General features: G+C 41.4%; 1 protein-coding gene across 4 annotated transcripts in view; it reads left to right on the plus strand.

Moving 5' to 3' along the window:
• LOC148867529 (zinc finger (CCCH type) helicase family protein) overlaps positions 1-11,924 on the plus strand; it is a 48,251-nt gene extending 36,327 nt beyond the window's left edge. For 2 of the 4 annotated variants that reach the window (XM_088974939.1, XM_088974940.1), the window contains 7 exons: positions 1,431-1,714; positions 1,797-1,919; positions 2,251-2,395; positions 2,478-2,743; positions 2,813-3,007; positions 10,356-10,886; positions 11,469-11,924. In XM_088974939.1, the coding sequence (XP_088831065.1) occupies positions 1,431-1,714; positions 1,797-1,919; positions 2,251-2,395; positions 2,478-2,743; positions 2,813-3,007; positions 10,356-10,886; positions 11,469-11,684 (1,760 nt within the window). In that variant the 3' untranslated portion in view covers positions 11,685-11,924. Of the gene's footprint in view, positions 1-1,430; positions 1,715-1,796; positions 1,920-2,250; positions 2,396-2,477; positions 2,744-2,812; positions 3,008-10,355; positions 11,377-11,468 lie in introns of all 4 variants that reach the window. The other 2 variants (XR_016109123.1, XM_088974941.1) reach the window with 2 other exon arrangements.
• The last annotated feature ends 7,707 nt before the right edge of the window (positions 11,925-19,631 follow it).

Consider the following 19,631-nt stretch of genomic DNA (forward strand, 5'->3'; position numbering starts at 1 on the left):
CTTAGTTTATCACAACCTCACTACCTGATGCTAAGTTATCTTTTTTTTTTTTTTTTGGTAACTTAAAACTTCCTTGATTAAGAAAAACATGAGTATGTACAACTGCCAAGCAGCCCTGAGAGGTGGTGATGTAGGACCAGCTCAGTTCTAGTCCTTAGAGAATGTTGAATGGTCTTCTTGATCAGAGTTTGTTGGTGGTTGATGGCTGTAATGACTTCTTGAAGGAATAAGAGAGAAAATAGGGAGAGAAAGAAGAGAGAAAATACCTGGAATCACTCACAGGGTGCCTAGAATCACTCTAGGGCATGGGAATCACTCACCATAGCTAGCATAAGCTGAAGAAAACCCAATATAATTCATTGCCTTTGTGTAAAACGTCCATACATATTTATAGACTCTAAACTCATAATAATCCTATGAGTCAAACTGCTAGACTCATAATAGTATTAGTAGTCAAACTGTTAGACTCAATAATCCTAGTAGGACTCAACTAAGCTGTCATATCCTATTTCAGTTAAAAGAAGACTCAATAACTCTAATCTTATGCAATGACTCTGAAATTTTAAACATAAACAAACTATAACTAGACAATCAAACCCTATTATTGGACCCTACAGAAAAATTATAAAATGGCAAAAATACCCTTGGTGTTCAATTCAGTCCAAATCAAGCAAACTATAACTAGACAGTCAAACCCTTTTATTGGATCCTACAGAAAAATTATAAAATGGCAAAAATACCCTTGGTGTTCAATTCAGTCCAAATCCCAATTACCATCACTATGTCATATTAGGACCTGTTGTAAGGCCTTCTTTCTAGAATAAGTCTTCAAGGGTGCTGATCGATTCCTATCAGGTGGCTACTGTGACCAGGCCTTTTTTCTTTTACTTTTTATGGAAGTTTAACCATGTATCCTTCTCCTATTTGTACACCATCAAACAGCCTCCCCAGACAGCTGATTCTTGTTGTCACCCTCCTTGGCCAAGGTATCAACAAAGCCATTTGATTTTGCTGATCTGTGAACCCATGAATATGTAATGTTTAAATCTTGTCATTGCTAAGTACTAACAATAAGAAAAAAAGGTTTCTTGTCATTGCTTTAATCTCCCTCATGGTGCTTCTATAGTTTATTTTTTTACTAGGGATTTAATTTTGTGCCTTGACTAATGAGCTAGCTTTATCAAAGTCTCCATGTACCATAAAATATAGGAAGATTTACATTCTTTATTATGACTATTATTTTTCAAAAATAAAATTTCTGAGGTTGTCAGGATGCCATTGACAGACAAGAAAAGAAACTGGAAAGTCTTTACTTTTTTTCCCCAGACTAGTTCATATCATACATGAATAAAGTTTTAATTTCTATTTTTTATTTTCTATTATACCAAAGGAAACAATGATGGTCCTAATTGGGGAAGTTTTGATATTAGTCTTGTTGCAGAAGGCTCTAGATCCACCAGATCTTGATGTTATTGAAGATGCATTAAGTTTGCTTGTTCACATCCGTGCATTGGAAAAACTTGCCACTCATAGAGGGCGGTATGAACCAACATTTTATGGACGACTGCTTGCCAGTCTCTCTTTGTCTTTTGATGCTTCTATGCTTATATTCAAGTTTGGAGACATTGGACTGCTCCGTGAAGGCATTTTGATTGGTGTTTTAATGGATACACAGCCTTTGCCCATTCTCCATCCTTTTGGACAGGAAATTTTGGTATATTATCTATTCAGTATTTTCACATTTCAATTTGTATATGCAAATGGATAATCATACAATCCTTGTTTCTATTAATCAGTTTTCAGAGTACATAGAAAACTACTTTGATGGAAATAATGAGAATGCAGTTGCTACTGGCAAAAAGGAATTGTTATTCATGGGAAACTTCTGTGCATTTCAGTTTTGGCAACTTGTCTTCAAGGTATTCTTTTAATATCCACTTTAATATAAGCAACATGCACCTTATAATCTCTTTCTGAGAAGAGATTGATTTACAGGATGAAATACCCCCACCCAAATCAAATTTGAATTTTACATGGGACACCTACTATAATGTTTTTCTTCGTTCATATTCTTCAATTCTAATGCAAGAGAAGGAAAAGGTTAGATGGCTGCTACAAGCCTGCTAGTCATGAAAAAAAATCTTATTTACAATCTTCTAGGTTTGAAGATGTCAGCTAGGCTAAAGAATTAATTTGATATCAATTAGATCAATTAATTAATTTGGTAACAAATATCTTTATTCTTTGAAGGATAAACATCGTCTAGAAAGGCTGAAACAACTTGTAAATTTTGATGAGCCAAAATCTAAAGGGATACTTCTCTCAAAGCTTGAAGATAAATGGTGTTCTTTCCACAATCTTGTGCAATCAGCACTTCATCATGTTTCAGAAATATGTATAACTTCCTTTACAATGTATTACAGAAAACTTTTCAGATGTAAGTTCTTTGTATAACTTCTTCCTGTCTTTCTGTGCAGATGATGATATACTAAATGCTCTACACCGTTTTCGGCCCAAATTTCTGGTCATGTCAGATGGACTACCTTCTTATGATCCTTACGAATTTGAACATACTTGTCTCCTTCAATCTCAGCAAGCTACTAATGTAGATGCACTTGTGACGGATGATGAAGACCTTGACCCAACTACTGAATTTAGGAACTGTCTTTCTGTACCATATGTTGGTCCTGAACACTTTCGAGCCAATATTCTGGCGGCAAAGTTGGTCGATATTATCAAAGAGGTATTATGTCATGTGCCTTGTGTAGTTTCTTCACCATGAAGAATGATCTTCTCCTGGTTTTGTTGGCAGATAAGAGTTCAATATACAGAAGAAACATCTGGATATCAACATAAATGTGAAAATGACATGGGTGCTCATATCCCAAATGAGGCTGCTATGTGCATTTTCTTCATAAATGGATCTTGCAATAAAGGCAACAATTGTAGCTTCTCCCATTCTCTTCAAGCCAAAAGACCTGTATGCAAGTTTTTCTTTTCTTTTCAGGTATTTACTTGCTTGGCTTCAATTTCTTTCTGCTTTTCATTCTAACAACAACACAAAACCTTTATTGTTTTTTAGGTTTAGATTGGATATCTAAACTGATTAGTCAGATTGGGCATCTTCCTGTGGGTAGAAATTTTCTGAATTAAAAAATATGAAAGAAAAGTAGTTTCTTGAAGAGAGAAGGAGAAGAAGAGAAGTTAAAAAGAAAAGAGAGCAATAATCTGGCTACCCACTTCACTTATTATTTATACTAAAAATAATAGAACAATACAATGACAACTATGCCCTTATAGGGCGGCAAAACATAAAACAGCATATATAACACTCAAAAACATAATAAAATTTGGACTCACATAACTATTGTAGTCCCCACCTCCTATCTAACAACTAACATAAAACATCTACTCAGAAAAACATCATAAAACTGATTAATCTTCAACACTTCCCTTCAAGTTGGGAGTAAATATCACATATTCCCAACTTGCGTAGATCATGTTCAAGCTTGTTCTTTGCCACCCCTTTAGTGAGAACATCAGCTAGCTGCAACTCTGAAGGAAACATAAGGCAAACAAACTTCTCCGTTTGTTACCCTTTCTCTTATAAAGTGTCTATCAACTTCAATGTGTTTTGCCCTATCATGCTGAAATGGATTGTGGGAAATATTGATTACAGCCTGATTGTCACAGTATAACATCATAGGTTCCTCTGCTTTCACCCCAATTTCACTCAAAAGAGATCTAACCCAAAGAAGTTCTGAGACACCATGAGCCATAGATCTATACTCAGCCTCTACACTTAACCTTGCCACAACCGCTTGCTTCTTACTCTTCCAGGATATTAAGTTTCCACCTACAAAGGTACACACTCCTGATGTAGACCTCCTGTCATTTAATCATCCTGTCCAGTCTGCATCTGCATTAGATTCTAGCTTCAAATTCTCATGATTTGAGAAAAGAAAGCCTTTGCCAGGGTGCTTTTTCAGATATGCAAGTATTCTCTCAATATGCAAGTATCCTGTCCAGTCTGCATCTGGTCGTGTCATACATAAATACAACAATCGGCCCACTATTCTTTGATATCTCCCTACATCCTTTACCCATTCACCATCCATACCATTAATTATGTGATTTGGATCAATAGGAGTGTCTGCTGGTTTGGTCCCTAGCTTCCCAGTCTCCCACAGTAGGTCAAGTACATACTTTCTCTGTGAAATGAAGATCCCATGCTTGGATCTTGCAACTTCAATCCCCAAGAAGTATTTGAGCTCACCAAGATATTTGATCTCAAATTCTTGTTGCAATGATTTTTTGAGATCATCAATCTCCTCCAGATCATTTCCTGTGACCACTATATCATCCACATACACAATCGGAATTGACACTAGAGCATCTCTCCTCTTCACAAAGAGGGTGTGATCAGATTGTGTCTGTGTATCCAAAATGGATGAGTGCCCCTTTGAACTGATCAAACCAAGCCCTATGTGATTGTTTCAGTCCATACAGAGATTTTCTGAGTCTGCACGCTTTTCCTTTACCAACATTTTCATAAAAGCCTGCAATCACCATTGAGGAAGGCTTTTTTGACATCAAGCTGGAACAAGGGCCATGAATAGGTGGTTGCTAGAGATAATATGATACAAACTGAACTCATCTTAGCTATTGGTGCAAAGGTTTGCAGATAATCAACACCATAGGTCTGAGTATACCCTTTTGCTACTAACCTTAACTTGTATCTCTCTATCTTGCCATCGGCCTTATACTTCACTGTGAATACCCATCTACATCCGACTGTCTCCTTGTTTGGGGTGAGATCAACTATTTCCCAAGTTTGGTTTTTGACCAAAGCATCCATCTTATCTTGCATGGCTGTTTTCCACTCAGGTTTGGAGGGAGCCTCAGTTACATTCCTGGGTATAGACACAAAATCCAGGGAAGAAAGAAAAGCACAATAGGAGGGTGATAAGGCACTGAAGGAAAGATGGTGTGAAATGCAGTGGGCTTTACACTTTCTCTTCCCCTTACGAAGTGCAATGGGAAGATCAAGGTCAGTGGGATCAGTTGCAACAATGGGGTTCGGGACAGGAATATTATCATCAGAAAACATAACAGGCTCAGTCTTAAGAGGAATACCTGGAAACGTATATGCCGAATCTGGAGTTTCAGAAGGACTGACAGAGAGTGGTGTGGGTTGAGGATGTGTGGAGTCAACCATCATCTCTTGGCACTGATATTTCTGTGAGGCTGCCCGTAGTGGCTCAGGTAATGAAACCGGAGGTGCAGGTGCTGGTTGAACTGATAGAGGTGAGGGACCAAAGAAACAGGAAGAAGAACAAATTGTGAGTTCTCCTCTCCAAAACTCTCCCCCTGAGGAGAACCACTCGAGAAGGTGGATTCAAAGAAGGTAACATCCATAGTGACAAATCATCTCCTCGACACTAGGTCATAACAGCAATAATACCCCTTTTGGTTCTGAGCATACCCAAGAAAAACACATCTCTTGGCCTTAGGATCCAATTTCTTGCGATGAGGGCCAAGAATGTGAACAAAGGAAATACAACCAAAAACCCTCAGAGGTATATGAAATATCTCCCCATTTGGAAAAAGAAGACTAAATGGCACCTTAAACCCCAAAGTCTGTGAAGGAACACGGTTAATCAAATGCACGGCTGTAAGAACTGCATCTCCCCAGAACTGTAGAGGAACTGAAGCACACACCATAAGACTCCTTGCCACCTCCACAATGTGTTTGTTTTTCCTCTTGGCAACTCCATTCTGGTGTGGTGTATATGCACAACTGCTCTGATGAACTACACCATGTTCTAAGAGATACGTGGTTAGGTCATTCTCAAAGTACTCTTTGGCATTATCTGATCTAAAAGCCTTAGTTCTCACTCCAAATTGTGCGAGAACCATTTGGTGGAACTGTCATACTAAGTTAGGAACCTCATAACATGATCTCATCAAATATATCCAAGAATATCGTGTATAATCATCTACAAACAAGAGAAAGTGACGGAATCCTCCCATGGAAGGGATATGATATGGCCCCCATACATCAATGTGAACAATATTAAAAGTAGAAGTACTTTTATTACTTGGTTTAAAAGACTGTCTACAATGCTTTATTAACCGACAACTCTCACACTCGAAAGTAGATAACTGAACAGACTCAAACAACTTTGGGAAAAGACATTTCAAAGAACTAAAGGAAAGATGTCCCAAGCGATTGTGCTAAAGCATAATCTGGTTCAATGACTCTGACCCACTACTATTGCTGCTGCTAACATGATGGCCTTGATGTCTTGGAATTTCATCCAGAAGGTAGACTCCATTCACCTCACGACCACTCCCAATCATCTTCTTTGACTCCAGATCTTGCAAAACACGATTACCAAGAAGAAAGGTCATGGAACGATTCAAATTTTTTGTCAAAGATTTAATAGACAGTAGGTTGGTATGAAGTCTAGGGACATGTGAAACAGAAGACATAGTTATATCATTGGTCACTCTAACTATCCCTTTCCCAGCAATGGGCATATGTGAACCATCTGCTATAGAGACTCTGTCTCTAACAGAGCACAACTGATAGGAACTGATAAGGGTAGGGGCATTAGTCATGTGCTCATATGCTTCTGAGTCTATAATCCAGGGGGGTCCCTCCTTACCTGAAGTGGATGCAAGATTTGCAGTTGCATATGAGCTACCTGTATGTGCAAAGGAAGTGGTGTAGTTGGCTCCTACATTCTGCTGTCCATCTAGAAGGATAGAGCTAGGTGAATCTTTTTTACTCATAAGCTGTCTAAACCTCTCTAATTCTGTTCTCACTGTTGCTACTACAATGGATTCCCAATCAGTTTGGGAAAGAGGGGCTGAAGAGTCTCCATTAGTAGCTACATTTGCATTTCCCTTCTTATTTCTTATCCGAGCAGGCATAAGATTTGGACGAAGCTTCCAATAAGTGTCCCTGGTATGCTTAGGCTTCTTGCAATAATCATACACAAAGTCCTTATCTTCCCTTCTAATCTCACTACTCCCCATGTCTCCATTTGGCTTAGGTTTTGTTGTACCAACTATAGCCGACTGGTCAGTCCCAGGCTGTCTCAACATTACATTCCTCCTACTCTCCTCTCCAGAGACAAAGGCATAGGCTTGAGAGAGTGTCACATCCTCCCTAAAAAGAATATGCTGCTTAGGAATGTCAAATTCAGGGTTCAGCCCTGCCAAGAACTCAAAAACCCTATTCCTCTCTACCAGTCTGTGATAGGTTGCTGCATCATTTACACTTTCCCATACCATAATTTCTAAGTGATCTATTTCTTGCCATAGGGTTTTCAGCATGGAGAAATACACAGCAAGAGATTTTTCTCTCTGTTTCATACTTATCACCTGATTTCTCAACTAATAGGCTTTGGCTTCATTTTGCTTCTGAGAGTAGGTTTCAGTCACTCCATTCCAAATCTCTTTAGTAGTATTAGCCCATAGGAAATTTTTTGCAATATGAGATTAATATAGAATTACACAGCCAGGACATTACCATGTAATTCTCCTGCACCCATCGAGAAGAGTCTGTATCAGGTTTCTTCTCCTCCCCAGTGAGATACCCTAAATTTCCACGGGCACCAATAGCCATCTTAGCTGATTGTGCCCACTCCAAATAATTTGTACCATCAAGTTTTACTGTAGTAATGATCCCAGACTAAAAAATAACACTACTACCTCCAACATCCAGTCCCACAGTACTAGTAGATTTCAATTCGGTATTCCAACTCTCCATCTTATTTCAAACAGTTCAACAGTAAGAAAAAAATAGATTGGAGACTTTCAAAAAATAATTTAATATCACACACACAAAAACCAACCCTTTCGGAAGAAGAAAACCCTATATGGAGAGAAATCTCTCTCCTTCCCACACCTCCCAACAGAGAGAAGAGTGAATCGATCACTTTGGGAGGCTGAGAAAATTCCATAAACCAAACTGCCCTATTCAGAAAATCAAAAGAAAACTAACAATACTTGGGCGCTTAAGATTAGATAAAAAACAAAGAGTCCAGCTTTTTTGGGACTCTTCGTCGTACTCCAGCTCTTCCTGATTTTGATGCCGAACAGTAGATTACCTTCCTAATGACTAGATCCCACCAAAAATCCATGAACTGGGCAATCTATAGCAGATCGATCAGCCCTTTACTACTTCATGTAGTCGGCTGATCTAGGGTTGCATGAGAATGCTTCAAGAAACCCTAGCTGATGCTCTGATACTAAGTAGAAATCTGCTGAATTAAAAAATATGAAAGAAAAGTAGTTTCTTGAAGAGAGAAGGAGAAGTTGGAAAGAAAAGAGAGCTATAATCTGGCCGCCCCCTTCACTTATTATTTATACTAAAAATGATAGAACAGTACAAAGACAACTATGCCCTTATAGGGCGGCAAAACATAAAACAGCATAGACAACACTCAAAAACATAATAAAATTTGGACTTACATTAACTACTGTGGTCCCCACCTCCTATCTAACAAATAACATAAAACATCTACTCAGAAAAACATCATAAAACTGATTAATCTTCAACACTGTGCTCCCCTCCAATAAAAGAAAAAGAAAAAGAAAAAGAAAGGAAAGGAAACAATGAGATCATAAGAACTTAGTGCCTCCACCTACTTTTTCCTGGACTTTTTATTTTTTATTTTTGGAGTATGCAGGAAGGTTTAAATGCACCTATTCCTACACTTCACGTTAGCATTTATTGACCCGACTGATGAAACGTTGTCCTAGTTCACCGTATTGTGGGTGAATCTTTCTTGACAAACAACCAATCCCCTTTTTAAAGGTGCATATTTCTAGTAGTTAATGAACATGAACCAGAATACAAGGAGAAACATTAATTCAGTTGTCTCTAGTAGTTCACATTTTATATTGTTTGATGTTCTTTCTTCCACATTGTCAGATGCCTTTTTGCTTCATGAAATTCTCTTTGGATGAAAAATCCTTGGAAAGTTTGTTGTTCTTGCACTTGTAGGTGTTCTGTATTTTTTGATCATGCAATTCAAGCATTGCTAGATTAAAGCATGAACAGAGCACTCCTAGTTTCTTGCAATTCCTTCTATGTGTCAAGTTTTACAAACATTAGCTTGGCATCTTTTCCAAATTTTGGTTCTGTAGAGGGCCAAAAGATCCAGCTTTGGGTTTTCATAATCATACTTCATGCAAGATTCCAATGTTCTGCACTACAGTGGCTGCAAGGACTTGAATTGGATCAACTATCCTTTTCTAGTCTAGGTATCCAGAAATAAGCATTTAAAATTTATATAATCAGTTTTCCCCTATTTTGTCTAGTGTGGTATCTTCATGGTTATTTTTCTAGCTTAAGAATTCATGTTCACTGACAGAGTGCAGTGTGAGTGAGACAGGAATTTTATAGCGTCCTCATAGTTGGGATAAAATTTTATTGGGAGCTATCTTATTCCTTGCTCCAATATCTTCATGGGTTTAATCCAAGTTACTGTTGTTCAAAGTGCCTTTGCCTGCTAGCTTCTGTATATATTTACTGGCAACTAACGGGTCTACAAACACTCTACATTCATAATTACATATTCCTCTTACAAACTTGAAAGCACATTTTTGTCTGTGCTTTTCATTTGCAAACCTTTATGGTTGAATCATTTTGCAATTTAGCTTAGTGACTTAGTCATTATTCTTTTCATATCCTGGAGTAGTGATCCTTAATATGGAAACTGATGTGTTTTGATCTGGGGGATTGTTCCTCTTTCCTCTCTCTCTCTCTCAGTAAAAAATTGAACCTTAAACCAAAGCGCATTCATGTGTGTGACCTTGTATGAACACCATGGAATGCCATGATTCCACACAAACATAGATTAGAGGTCCTTATAATAAAAGTGCTGGGCAGAATCTGTAGGGGGATGCTCATTTTACTATTGTAATTTTGATCCTTTGTAGTTTCCATGGGGATTAAAACAATTCCTCCCTGTATGGATGGGGTCCTCATCTTTCCTCGTGCTGTTGCTGTTTCTTTGTCTAATAAAATCTTACCTTGCCTTCTTCTTCTTCTTCAAAAAAAAAAAAAAAAAAAAAAGAAGGGAAAAGGGAAAACATCAAAAGGGGTTGATGCCCTTTTCCACTTGACTAGAGTACACCGCCAAATGGATATCACAGAATGTCATATACTCGTATATATGAGGAACACAAATTTCCATCATTCCATGTGTAGAGGTTTGTACAGTACCTAAGGAAACTTACAAGCAAAGGAGAATGGCTTTTTAGTCTTAACGTATTTGCTTGCCATTTCATTTATGCCAATAATATTTCTCTAATCTGTGATGGATGTGGATGGTCAGGGATGTCGTAATGGAAGCTCATGTTTCTTTTCTCATGATCTTGGCCCAACCGTTTCATCATTTAGCGGGCCAAGTCTGCCAGAAGATGAACATGTTAATGCTGCTTCGCTTCTTCGGTTGTTACCCACAGCTCCTGATGGATGCATTCTTTTATTGGATGATACTGATCTACATTTCTCCTCCAATCTCTCTGTCCACTATGATGCAAGTAGGATGGTTTCCACCACGTGCCTGTCATCCACCTCCATATTTGTTGCTTCACTATCAGATGTCAGAATATTGTGGGCCCTGAGTCACCCAGACCAGACAATTCTTTCGAAAGCATCAGAAAATTCTGTCCCGTGGAGAGAAGTGCAGTGTGTCCTATGGTTTGCCAAGTTTGCTGACGGTAATGATAGACTGAATTTGGAAAAGCAGCGTGCCCTTGTACAGAACTTTTTTGAAAACCTTGCCATCAGAATTTTGGCAGACACTTTGTATGGGGTGCGGGTGATCCTAACCATGAACAACATTAGATTTTCACATTTACAGGTACAGTTAGTAGTTGGTGAGCTTTAGTTCAGTTTTGGCCCCACCACTTTGCTAATGCCATTTGAGGTAATCAATCATATTGCAAGGAGACCTGGGCTTTTCTGGCGGATACTTCTAAGCTAGATCCTCAGATGTGGCCCTACTATGGAGCAATTGTAAAACAGTAGAAGGAAACGGCTGAGAAGTATTGACCGAGAAGCCCTATGTGTTGTAGCGATTTTATGGTGTAAAATATAGGTCTGCCTGGAGTTATGTCTCATGATCTCTATGATGTGGGGATTGCTAGATTGCCTCTTGATAGGATTTACAGAGAAAACATTACCTGAGACCCTGGTCACAGAACAACTCAACAACCCTCCAGTGATTTTTGAACATGTTAGTGTTAATCAGGTACCGGTTTGACGTGATATTTTGTCTTCTTCACCACACACTGGCATGTTCATTAATCACTGGGGGTCATTGAGTTGTTCTGAGACCCCCCTGGTCGCAGGTAACACTCTTCGTCGGATTTATACGTCTTGAGCTTGTAGATCAATTGAACTTTCTGTGATGATGGGTGTTGGGTTTTCATTGTTGTTTCAGGTGGAAAAGTTGGGCAGAGAATGTTTCTTCTTCCTAACTGAGTCATTCCCGTTTGATGAATCAAGTTTCGGGGAGTTCTACGACACATTCACCACCAAGAAACCAATGATGGTGTCGAGGCCCATCTGTTACGTCTTTGATCTTCACCCACCTACTGACATTCAGTTTGGAGATTATGCTGCCACATTTCACAAGCATCTACACGGTAGCCAATGAGAGATGGACAAGTTTTGGCCTGAAATGTTCATATATCAGTACACATTCCAACTTTCAAAGTTCAGCGTACTGCGATCACTTGTAAAGTTGTACAGGGAAAATCGGTAGCATCCAAACTGCAAAGTGATGTGAACGGCAAGCCGAATCTCTTGCTAATTAAATAGAAAAGTCACGAGGACTATCAATGTAAATAGAAGCCTATCTTAGTTGATTAGTTCCTTTCATTTGGTGGTTTGATAATTGCCTTGCCGCTAGAAGAGAGTAGCTTAAGTGCTTAACAGAGATCTCATTTGAATGCTCGCTGGGGGTTTTTTCTACAGACACTTGTGAGTGCCCGTGGCACGCCCATCTGTAACTTGGACGGTCTTGGCCGAGAAAATTGGGATTTGCTCCTCACAGAACGCATCTCACATCGTGTATTGGAAACATCTCCTGTGGATAACAACACTAAATATGGGAGATGTTCCGGATGTGCAGCTGAGACGTGTTGCGAGGTGAGGACTGAGGAGAAGATCCGGGCTCCGGCCAAGAAGCCTCTGTGGCTTTGTTATGATCTTGAAGAAAGCATTGGTTGAATTATCTCTTCAGGTCCAAATGATCTATTTTCTTGGTGGGTTTAATTATGATGCCAGAGAGATTTATAACCAATCAAAAGGCATCATCATAGTGGTATTGATCAAAGTCTTTCTGGCATCATAGTGATAATTTATCAGGTGGGTTTTCATCAAAATTCATGAAAGTCTTTCATGTGTTTCTGGCATCATAATTAACATGATGCGGACAAGATATAATACCGGAAAAACTCTTAACCAGTTAATCAACCGGCATCATCATAGTGATAACCAATGAAGTGAGTTTTCCTCAATAATTGGTTTCTCCTTTTTTTTTTTTTTTGAATCAACGCAAAAGTAGTAAAAAAAGTGGAGCTGCAGTAGCCTATAGGTGTATGAATTATATGCGGCAGTCATTGGGCTGGGCTGGGCCCTGAGAAAACAAAGAGGTTCTCAACCTATTATTGGTAAGTATTAAGAAATAAGAAATAAAAATACTCTTTTTCTAAGAGTATAAAAAAATTGTTTGATGATGATATTCTTGCGTGACGTGATGGGCTCAACCTCGACGACGCCAGACTTTCAGTTTCAGCAAGCAACATTATGACTTTGATCTTAAGAAGATAAGAATCCATTCTTTTCTTCTTTCTTGTGGGGCCCATTTTGACTCTGGAATCTCACTACAAAGCTTAGACCTCGAGTAATTGAACGCCCTGGCCTCGGTCCCATTACGGCCTCCACCCGGCCGATTGTTATATCCCGAACCCTAACAAATTGTTGTTCAGTCAATTTTTCGGGCTTGGTTGTAATTAAGGCTGTTTGTGAATTCGATTTATCCGACCAATCTGATCCAATTCAATGTGAGTTGGTCAGTTTTCAATTATTTTCAGTCGATTTTGATTCATACATTATGTTAATTCAAGTGGGGTCGGTTTTAATTTATATTATATTTTAGGGATATTGTTCAAAACTCATTATGACTTTTCAATAATTCTCTTAAATTCACTATAACTTTTTAAAATGTTCAAAATTTTTCATGTCAGTCATTTTTTATTTTTCAAAACTCAGAGCACTGTTAAAGTTTATTGACCCAAATTATCCACATCAATCTAAATGCAAATTTCATGACCAAATTACTCCTAAATAGTGAATCAGCTTGTTAAACAATTATTTTTTACTGAAGTGCCCTTCAGCGCCCAAACTTCTTTCATATATAAGATTTCTGCTTGTTGAGATGAGACTCTTTCTTGCTCTGAACATCCAAGGATGAGTCCTGATCTCAACATACAAGAAAGAGTCTTCTTACTCTCAATGTCCAACGAACCTCTAACCAGTTATTTCACCTTCATTTTTTTTTTTTCATTTTTGCTTAATTAGGGCACTTGTTTTTTCATTGAGCGTGGGGGTGGTTTTGTTGTTTCAAAACTGGTTCTCATGGTTTTTAAAACCGACCCAGAGATCAGATTGGTCAAGGGTCCAGTTACCAAGTCGAACAGTCTAACCGTTCAAACCGAACGCTTGGCCCATTCTAACAAAAAAAATTAAAAATATAAAATGGTAAAAACTGTTCGAACAGTTCGGCCGCCTGGTTTAGCGGCTCGCTGACCAAAATCAACAGTTTTGGGGAAAATGGAACCTGTCACCTGACCAATTCCTGGTCTTTTCAGTCCAGCCGTCCGGTCCGGTCCGGTCTGATTTTGAAAACCATGTTGGTTCCCTTATCAGAAACGACTGGTGAACACAGAAGAAACAAAATTTCCAGAGCACCCATCACCCATTAAATTCTAAAGCAAACAGCTCAATTGGTTGGGTCTCCATTAGAATATTTCTGTTATTTCTTCCTTTTGAAAAAAAAATGTGGTGGAAAATTTTCATGTTTCAGGACTAAGGAGTGAGTGGATTCCTTTCAGAATGAACAGGAATTTGATGTTGTGGTGGATGATGTAGCAATCATAGCAAATCGATCATTGTTTGTGGATTTTACATTGCCTTACACTGAATCAAGAGAAGGTATGATGATGCCAATCAAATATGACCATAGGAAGAATACTTGGATTGTTTTTTCAAGCCTTTGACTTGAGATCTATAGCTGATGATTTATAGCCTTCATCTTTACTGCATTGTGGTTTGGGTTCTTGAACACTGAAGAAACACAGAGTTCAAGGGATCACTCGGATAACTTGGAATGATATTCTGGTTCTCCTCTCTTTCTCTCTCTCTTTCTCTCACACACACATTAAAATGTAAATTAACTATAAACTTTGAAGATGAAGTTGGGTCTAATATGCTGAAAAAATATGATCTAAAATTAACAAATAAATAAAGAGCATCCTTCTTATGATCTATATTGGTTTGGCCACATCATCCTTCCATAGAAAAGAAACTTGAAGTTCCTAGATAATTCTTTTATCACTGTCTCTAACAGTATTAAATAAAGGATCTAAGATTGGTATGTTCCTGTAAATCTCTTTAATCAATCACTTCTATTGAAACCGTCTTTAATTAGCTTCATTCATACCCAAACACCCATCAGACAACTGTCGTCAGAGGTCTTAATGGCAACGATTTTTCCTTTCTCAAGTGGTGGAAAAAGCAACAGCAATCGTTTTTACGTTCTCAGACGACAGAAGAATCAACAACAATCGTTTTCTTTTTCTCAGACGGGAGAAGAAGCAGTGGCAAAATGCAAACGGTGGAAGAAGCAGTGGCAATGGTTTTCTCTTCCGTTCAAACTATTAGGGTTTTGGGATGAAAAATGACGGGATTAATTTTGAGATATTGTAAAATGGGTCAAACATAAGAGAGAGTAAAATAGTAAATTAGCAATGTCCGTTAGTCAAGTTAATGGTATCTTATTGACATTGACACAGTGAGTTTTGGATGTTTTGAAAAGTTATAATAAGTTTAAGAGAATTCTTAAAAAGTCATGAGTTTTAGACAATTTTTTTATATTTTAATTTAAATTTAAAACTTTTAATATAGAAAAGTGAAAAAACAGTGTCTACTATCGTATAGATCATACTTTTACATTAAATTATTCAATATATGATTTTTAACTTTTCTATAAGGATTTTTATCTATTGAAAATATAGTGAAAAGTTAATTTTAAGCTATCTTTTGAACCAATCAAATAAACTGATTCAAGAATCTTTTACAATAGGTGAGCAGTCGATCATGTGGCCAATTTTCCAACCCGACCAGATCGATTCCATTGATAGACAGCCTGAAATCGAACTTGATGTAACCGTTTTCGGCCATGTACCAATGTTTTGTGATGTAAATTTTTTTGGCTAAGTACCTCGTTATTTGACTCGGCGGTGGCGTGCCTTAGTGATGAGCTACTTGGTGGTGAACTGCCTACTGGCGAACTGCTCGGTGGAGAACTGCCTGGGGTGAACTGCCTGGTGGCGAACTGCCCAGTGGCGAACTGTCTGGTGGCGAACTGCGTGGTGGCGAACTGCCTGGTGGTGAACTGCTTGGTGGCGAACTGCCTGGTGGCGAACTGCCTAGTGGTGAACTGCCTGGTGGCGAATTGCTTGGTGGCGAACTGCCTGGTGGCGAACTGCCTACTAGGCGGCCGGTGACTTAGAGAATGTTGGAGCTCCCTGGTGCGGCGCAATCCGACTGCCCTCAGCATGAGGTGGTCTTCTTTCCTTTGTAGGCAGCGGGAGCTGAGGGACCTGCGAGAACTTCATCTTTTCCTCCTCTTTGTAGGTGGCGGGAGCTGAGGGACCTCCGAGAACTCCATCTTTTCCTCCTCTTTGTAGGTGGCGGATCTGAGGGACCTCCGAGAATTCCATCTTTTCCTCCTCTTTGTAGGCGGTGGGAGCTGAAGGACCTACGAGAACTGAATCAGAGGTCCCGGGGGTATTTTCCCGGTGGGGGCTCTCCGACGCTTAAGTTAGCACTCTTATTATAGAGAGCTTTGAAGATAATATGAGAGAGTTAGAGAGCAGGGTTACTTCCCTTTTTTCATCCCCCTCCCCTTTGGGGGTGAGATCTTTATATACCGGAGTCCTCGCGGGTTAGGTGGGTGAAAAGCCTCCAAACGGTAAGACTTGTCGCATCCTGTCAGAATCGGGGTACGGTGGTGAACTCCTCGAGATCGTCAGGCTGGCGCTTGTGTTAGGCGGCCAGGTCGGCGCCTGGGCCAGGTTGTCAGGGGGGCGCCTGCGTCAGTCGGCAGGTCAGTGTCTAGGCCAGGTCGTCAGGTCGGCGCCTGTGTCAGTCGGCGGATCAGTGTCTAGACCAGGTCGTCAAGCTGGCGCTTGTGTCAGTCGGCGGGTCAGTGTCTAGGTCAGGTTTGTCGGTGGGCGCCTTATGGGCGGCTTGGCCGGATCATGCGCTAGGCTGGTCTAGGTCGGCCAGGTCGCGCAGGCCGCGCTCTAGGCCACGCGCGGGCCGCGCAGGTGCGCGTGCCGCGCACAGTTCGTGCAGGCGCGCGTCAGGCCGCGCGCAGGTCGTGCCAGGCTGGCTAGACTGGTGCCCGGGTGGGTCACCAACTTCGTAAGTTTGTTGGCTGGGTGTTTTCCTAGTTGTCACGAGGTGCCACGTGTCACAATTTCATTGGAGGGCCAAATCTACCCTCATCAATAGCCCCCCACTCCCGAGCTGATAGTAACTCAGCGAAGGGAGTAGATTTCTTTTGGCCCGTAAGTCGATGAGCTAGTAAGTGCTGATCCAATTACTAGTGTGGCCCGTAGGCTTTGGGAGCGACTCGTAGTCTACTCTTCTTTGACTTTTGCCCGTGCCGAAGAGGCGACTGGGTCTTTAGTAGTAATGTGGCTCGTAGGCTTTGGGAGTGACCAGTGGTCTACTCTTTTCTAACTTTGCCAGTGCCGGAGAGGCGACCGGATCTTAAGTAGTAATGTGGCCCATAGGCTTTGGAGTGACTAGTGGTCTACTCTTTTCTGACTTTGCCCGTGCTGGAGAGGCGACCGGGTCTTAGGTAGTAATGTGGCCCGTAGGCTTTGGAGTGACTAGTGGTCTACTCTTTTTTTACTTTGCCCGTGCCGGAGAGGCGACCGGGTCTTAAGTAGTAATGTGGCCTGTAGGCTTTGGAGTGACTAGTGGTCTACTCTTTTTTGACTTTGCCCGTGCCGGAGAGGCGGCCGGGTCTTAAGTAGTAATGTGGCCCGTAGGCTTTGGAGTGACTAGTGGTTTACTCTTTTCTGACCTTGCCCGTGCCGAAGAGGCGACCGGGTCTTAAGTAGTAATGTGGCCTGTAGGCTTGGCCTGCATCAGCTTCGTAATGCCGGTCACCTACTCCTACAAGAAGCTACTAGGGGCTCGACCTTCGGGAGCAGCACTACTAACTTTAGGTTGCCAGCTCACACGGGAGCCTTGGAAGGCTCGACCGGTAAGGGCGCCTATGTAGTCAGTTGGCCGCCAACTCCCGTGGAAGCCACAAAGAGCTCATCTTTGTAGGGGGGACCTTGCGGAGAGGACTGATGTGGCATTATCTGAATTGAAAGTAAGGTTGGTAGAGCTACTTAGTCCGTTAGCTCCCTGCATAGTCTCTGAGTTCATAAAAAGTGTAAATTATAAAGTGATAGCTTCAATTTCTAAAAAGTGAGGACTTAGTTTTGGCAAGATGAGAACTTAGCTTTTGTAGGATGAGAACTTAGCTTTTTGTAGCATGTTCCCACAGATGGCGCCAATTGATGTAACCGTTTTCGGCCACGTACCAATGTTTTGTGATGTAAAATTTTTTGGCTAAGTACCCCGTTATTTGACCCGGTGGTGGCGTGCCTTAGTGATGAGCTACTTGGTGGTGAACTGCCTATTGGCGAACTGCTCGGTGGAGAACTGCCTGGGGGCGAACTACCTGGTGGTGAACTGCCTATTGGCGAACTGCTCGGTGGAGAACTGCCTGGGGGCGATCTCCCTGGTGGCGATCTCCCTGGTGGCGAACTGCTTGGTGGCGAACTGCCTGGTGGCGAACTGCCTGGGGGCGAACTGCCTGGTGGTGAACTGCCTATTGGCGAATTGCTCGGTGGAGAACTGCCTGGGGGCGATCTCCCTGGTGGCGATCTCCCTGGTGGTGAACTGCCTGGTGGCGAACTGCCTGGTGGCGAACTGCTTGGTGGTGAACTGCCTGGTGGTGAACTGCTTGGTGGCGAACTGCCTGGTGGCGAACTGCTTGGTGGCGAATTGCCTGGTGGCGAACTGCTTGGTGGCGAACTGCCTACTCGGCGGCCGGTGACTTAGAGAATGCTGGAGCTCCCTGGTGCGGCGCAATCCGACTGCCCTCAGCATGAGGTGGTCTTCTTTCCTTTGTAGGCAGCGGGAGCTGAGGGACCTGCGAGAACTCCATCTTTTCCTCCTCTTTGTAGGTGGCGAGAGCTGAGGGACCTCCGATAACTCCATCTTTTCCTCCTCTTTGTAGGCGGCGGGAGCTGAAGGACCTGCGAGAACTGAATCAGAGGTCCCAGGGGTATTTTCCCGGTGGGGGCTCTCCGACGCTTAAGTTAGCACTCTTATTATAGAGAGCTTTGAAGATAATATGAGAGAGCTAGAGAGTAGGGTTACTTCCCTTTTTTCATCCCCCTTCCCTTTGGGGGGTGAGGTCTTTGTATATCGGAGTCCCCGCGGGTTAGGTGGGTGAAAAGCCTCCAAACGGTAAGACTCGTCGCATCCTATCAGAACCGGGGTATGGTGGTGAACTCCTCGAGGTCGTCAGGCTGGCGCTTGTGTCAGGCGGCCAGGTCGGCGCCTGGGCCGGATTGTCAGGGGAGTGCCTGCGTCAGTCGGCGGGTCAGTGTCTAGGCCAGGTTGTCAGGTCGGTGCCTGTGTTAGTTGGCGAGTCAGTGTCTAGACAAGGTCGTCAAGCTGGTCTCGATCTCTCCCTCTCGCTCTCTTCTCTAGAACCACTGGCGGAATTGTAGATTAGGAAACAATAAGACTCCAGTTACGGCTAGAACTGTAGATCTCTCCCTCTCCCTCTCGTTCTCTTCTTTGGAACCCATTGAAACTGAGATTTACACTCTTTCTCTTCGTCGGAACTGAGATCAACCTCCTCTCCCTCTCGTTCTCTTCTCTAGAACCCACATCGTTCTCTTCTTTGGAACCCGCCGGAATTGGGATGTACACTCTCGTTTTGTTCGCTGGAATTGAGATCGAAATCTAGCACTTGTTAGACAAGATTTGGTTGTAAAAGGAATTTGATTTGATTCCTTTGCAGCCGAATTAATGAAGGATGCTGGTATTTTAAAACCCATTAAAAGATATAATATTGGACAGATTGTAACTCTCAACAATTCACCGGAACCCATTAGATCTTTTAAAACGAGGGAGGGTGGTACTACATAACCAGCATGCTATTTAAGATCTCTTCACCGGAACTGAGATACACATCTCTGTTGCTGGGTTTTCGTTTGAAACAGATAAAAAAGTA

This window comes from Nelumbo lutea, chromosome 3, assembly GCF_056320005.1.
Source record: "Nelumbo lutea isolate HS-2025 chromosome 3, American lotus-T2T, whole genome shotgun sequence".
Classification (NCBI taxonomy): domain Eukaryota; kingdom Viridiplantae; phylum Streptophyta; class Magnoliopsida; order Proteales; family Nelumbonaceae; genus Nelumbo; species Nelumbo lutea.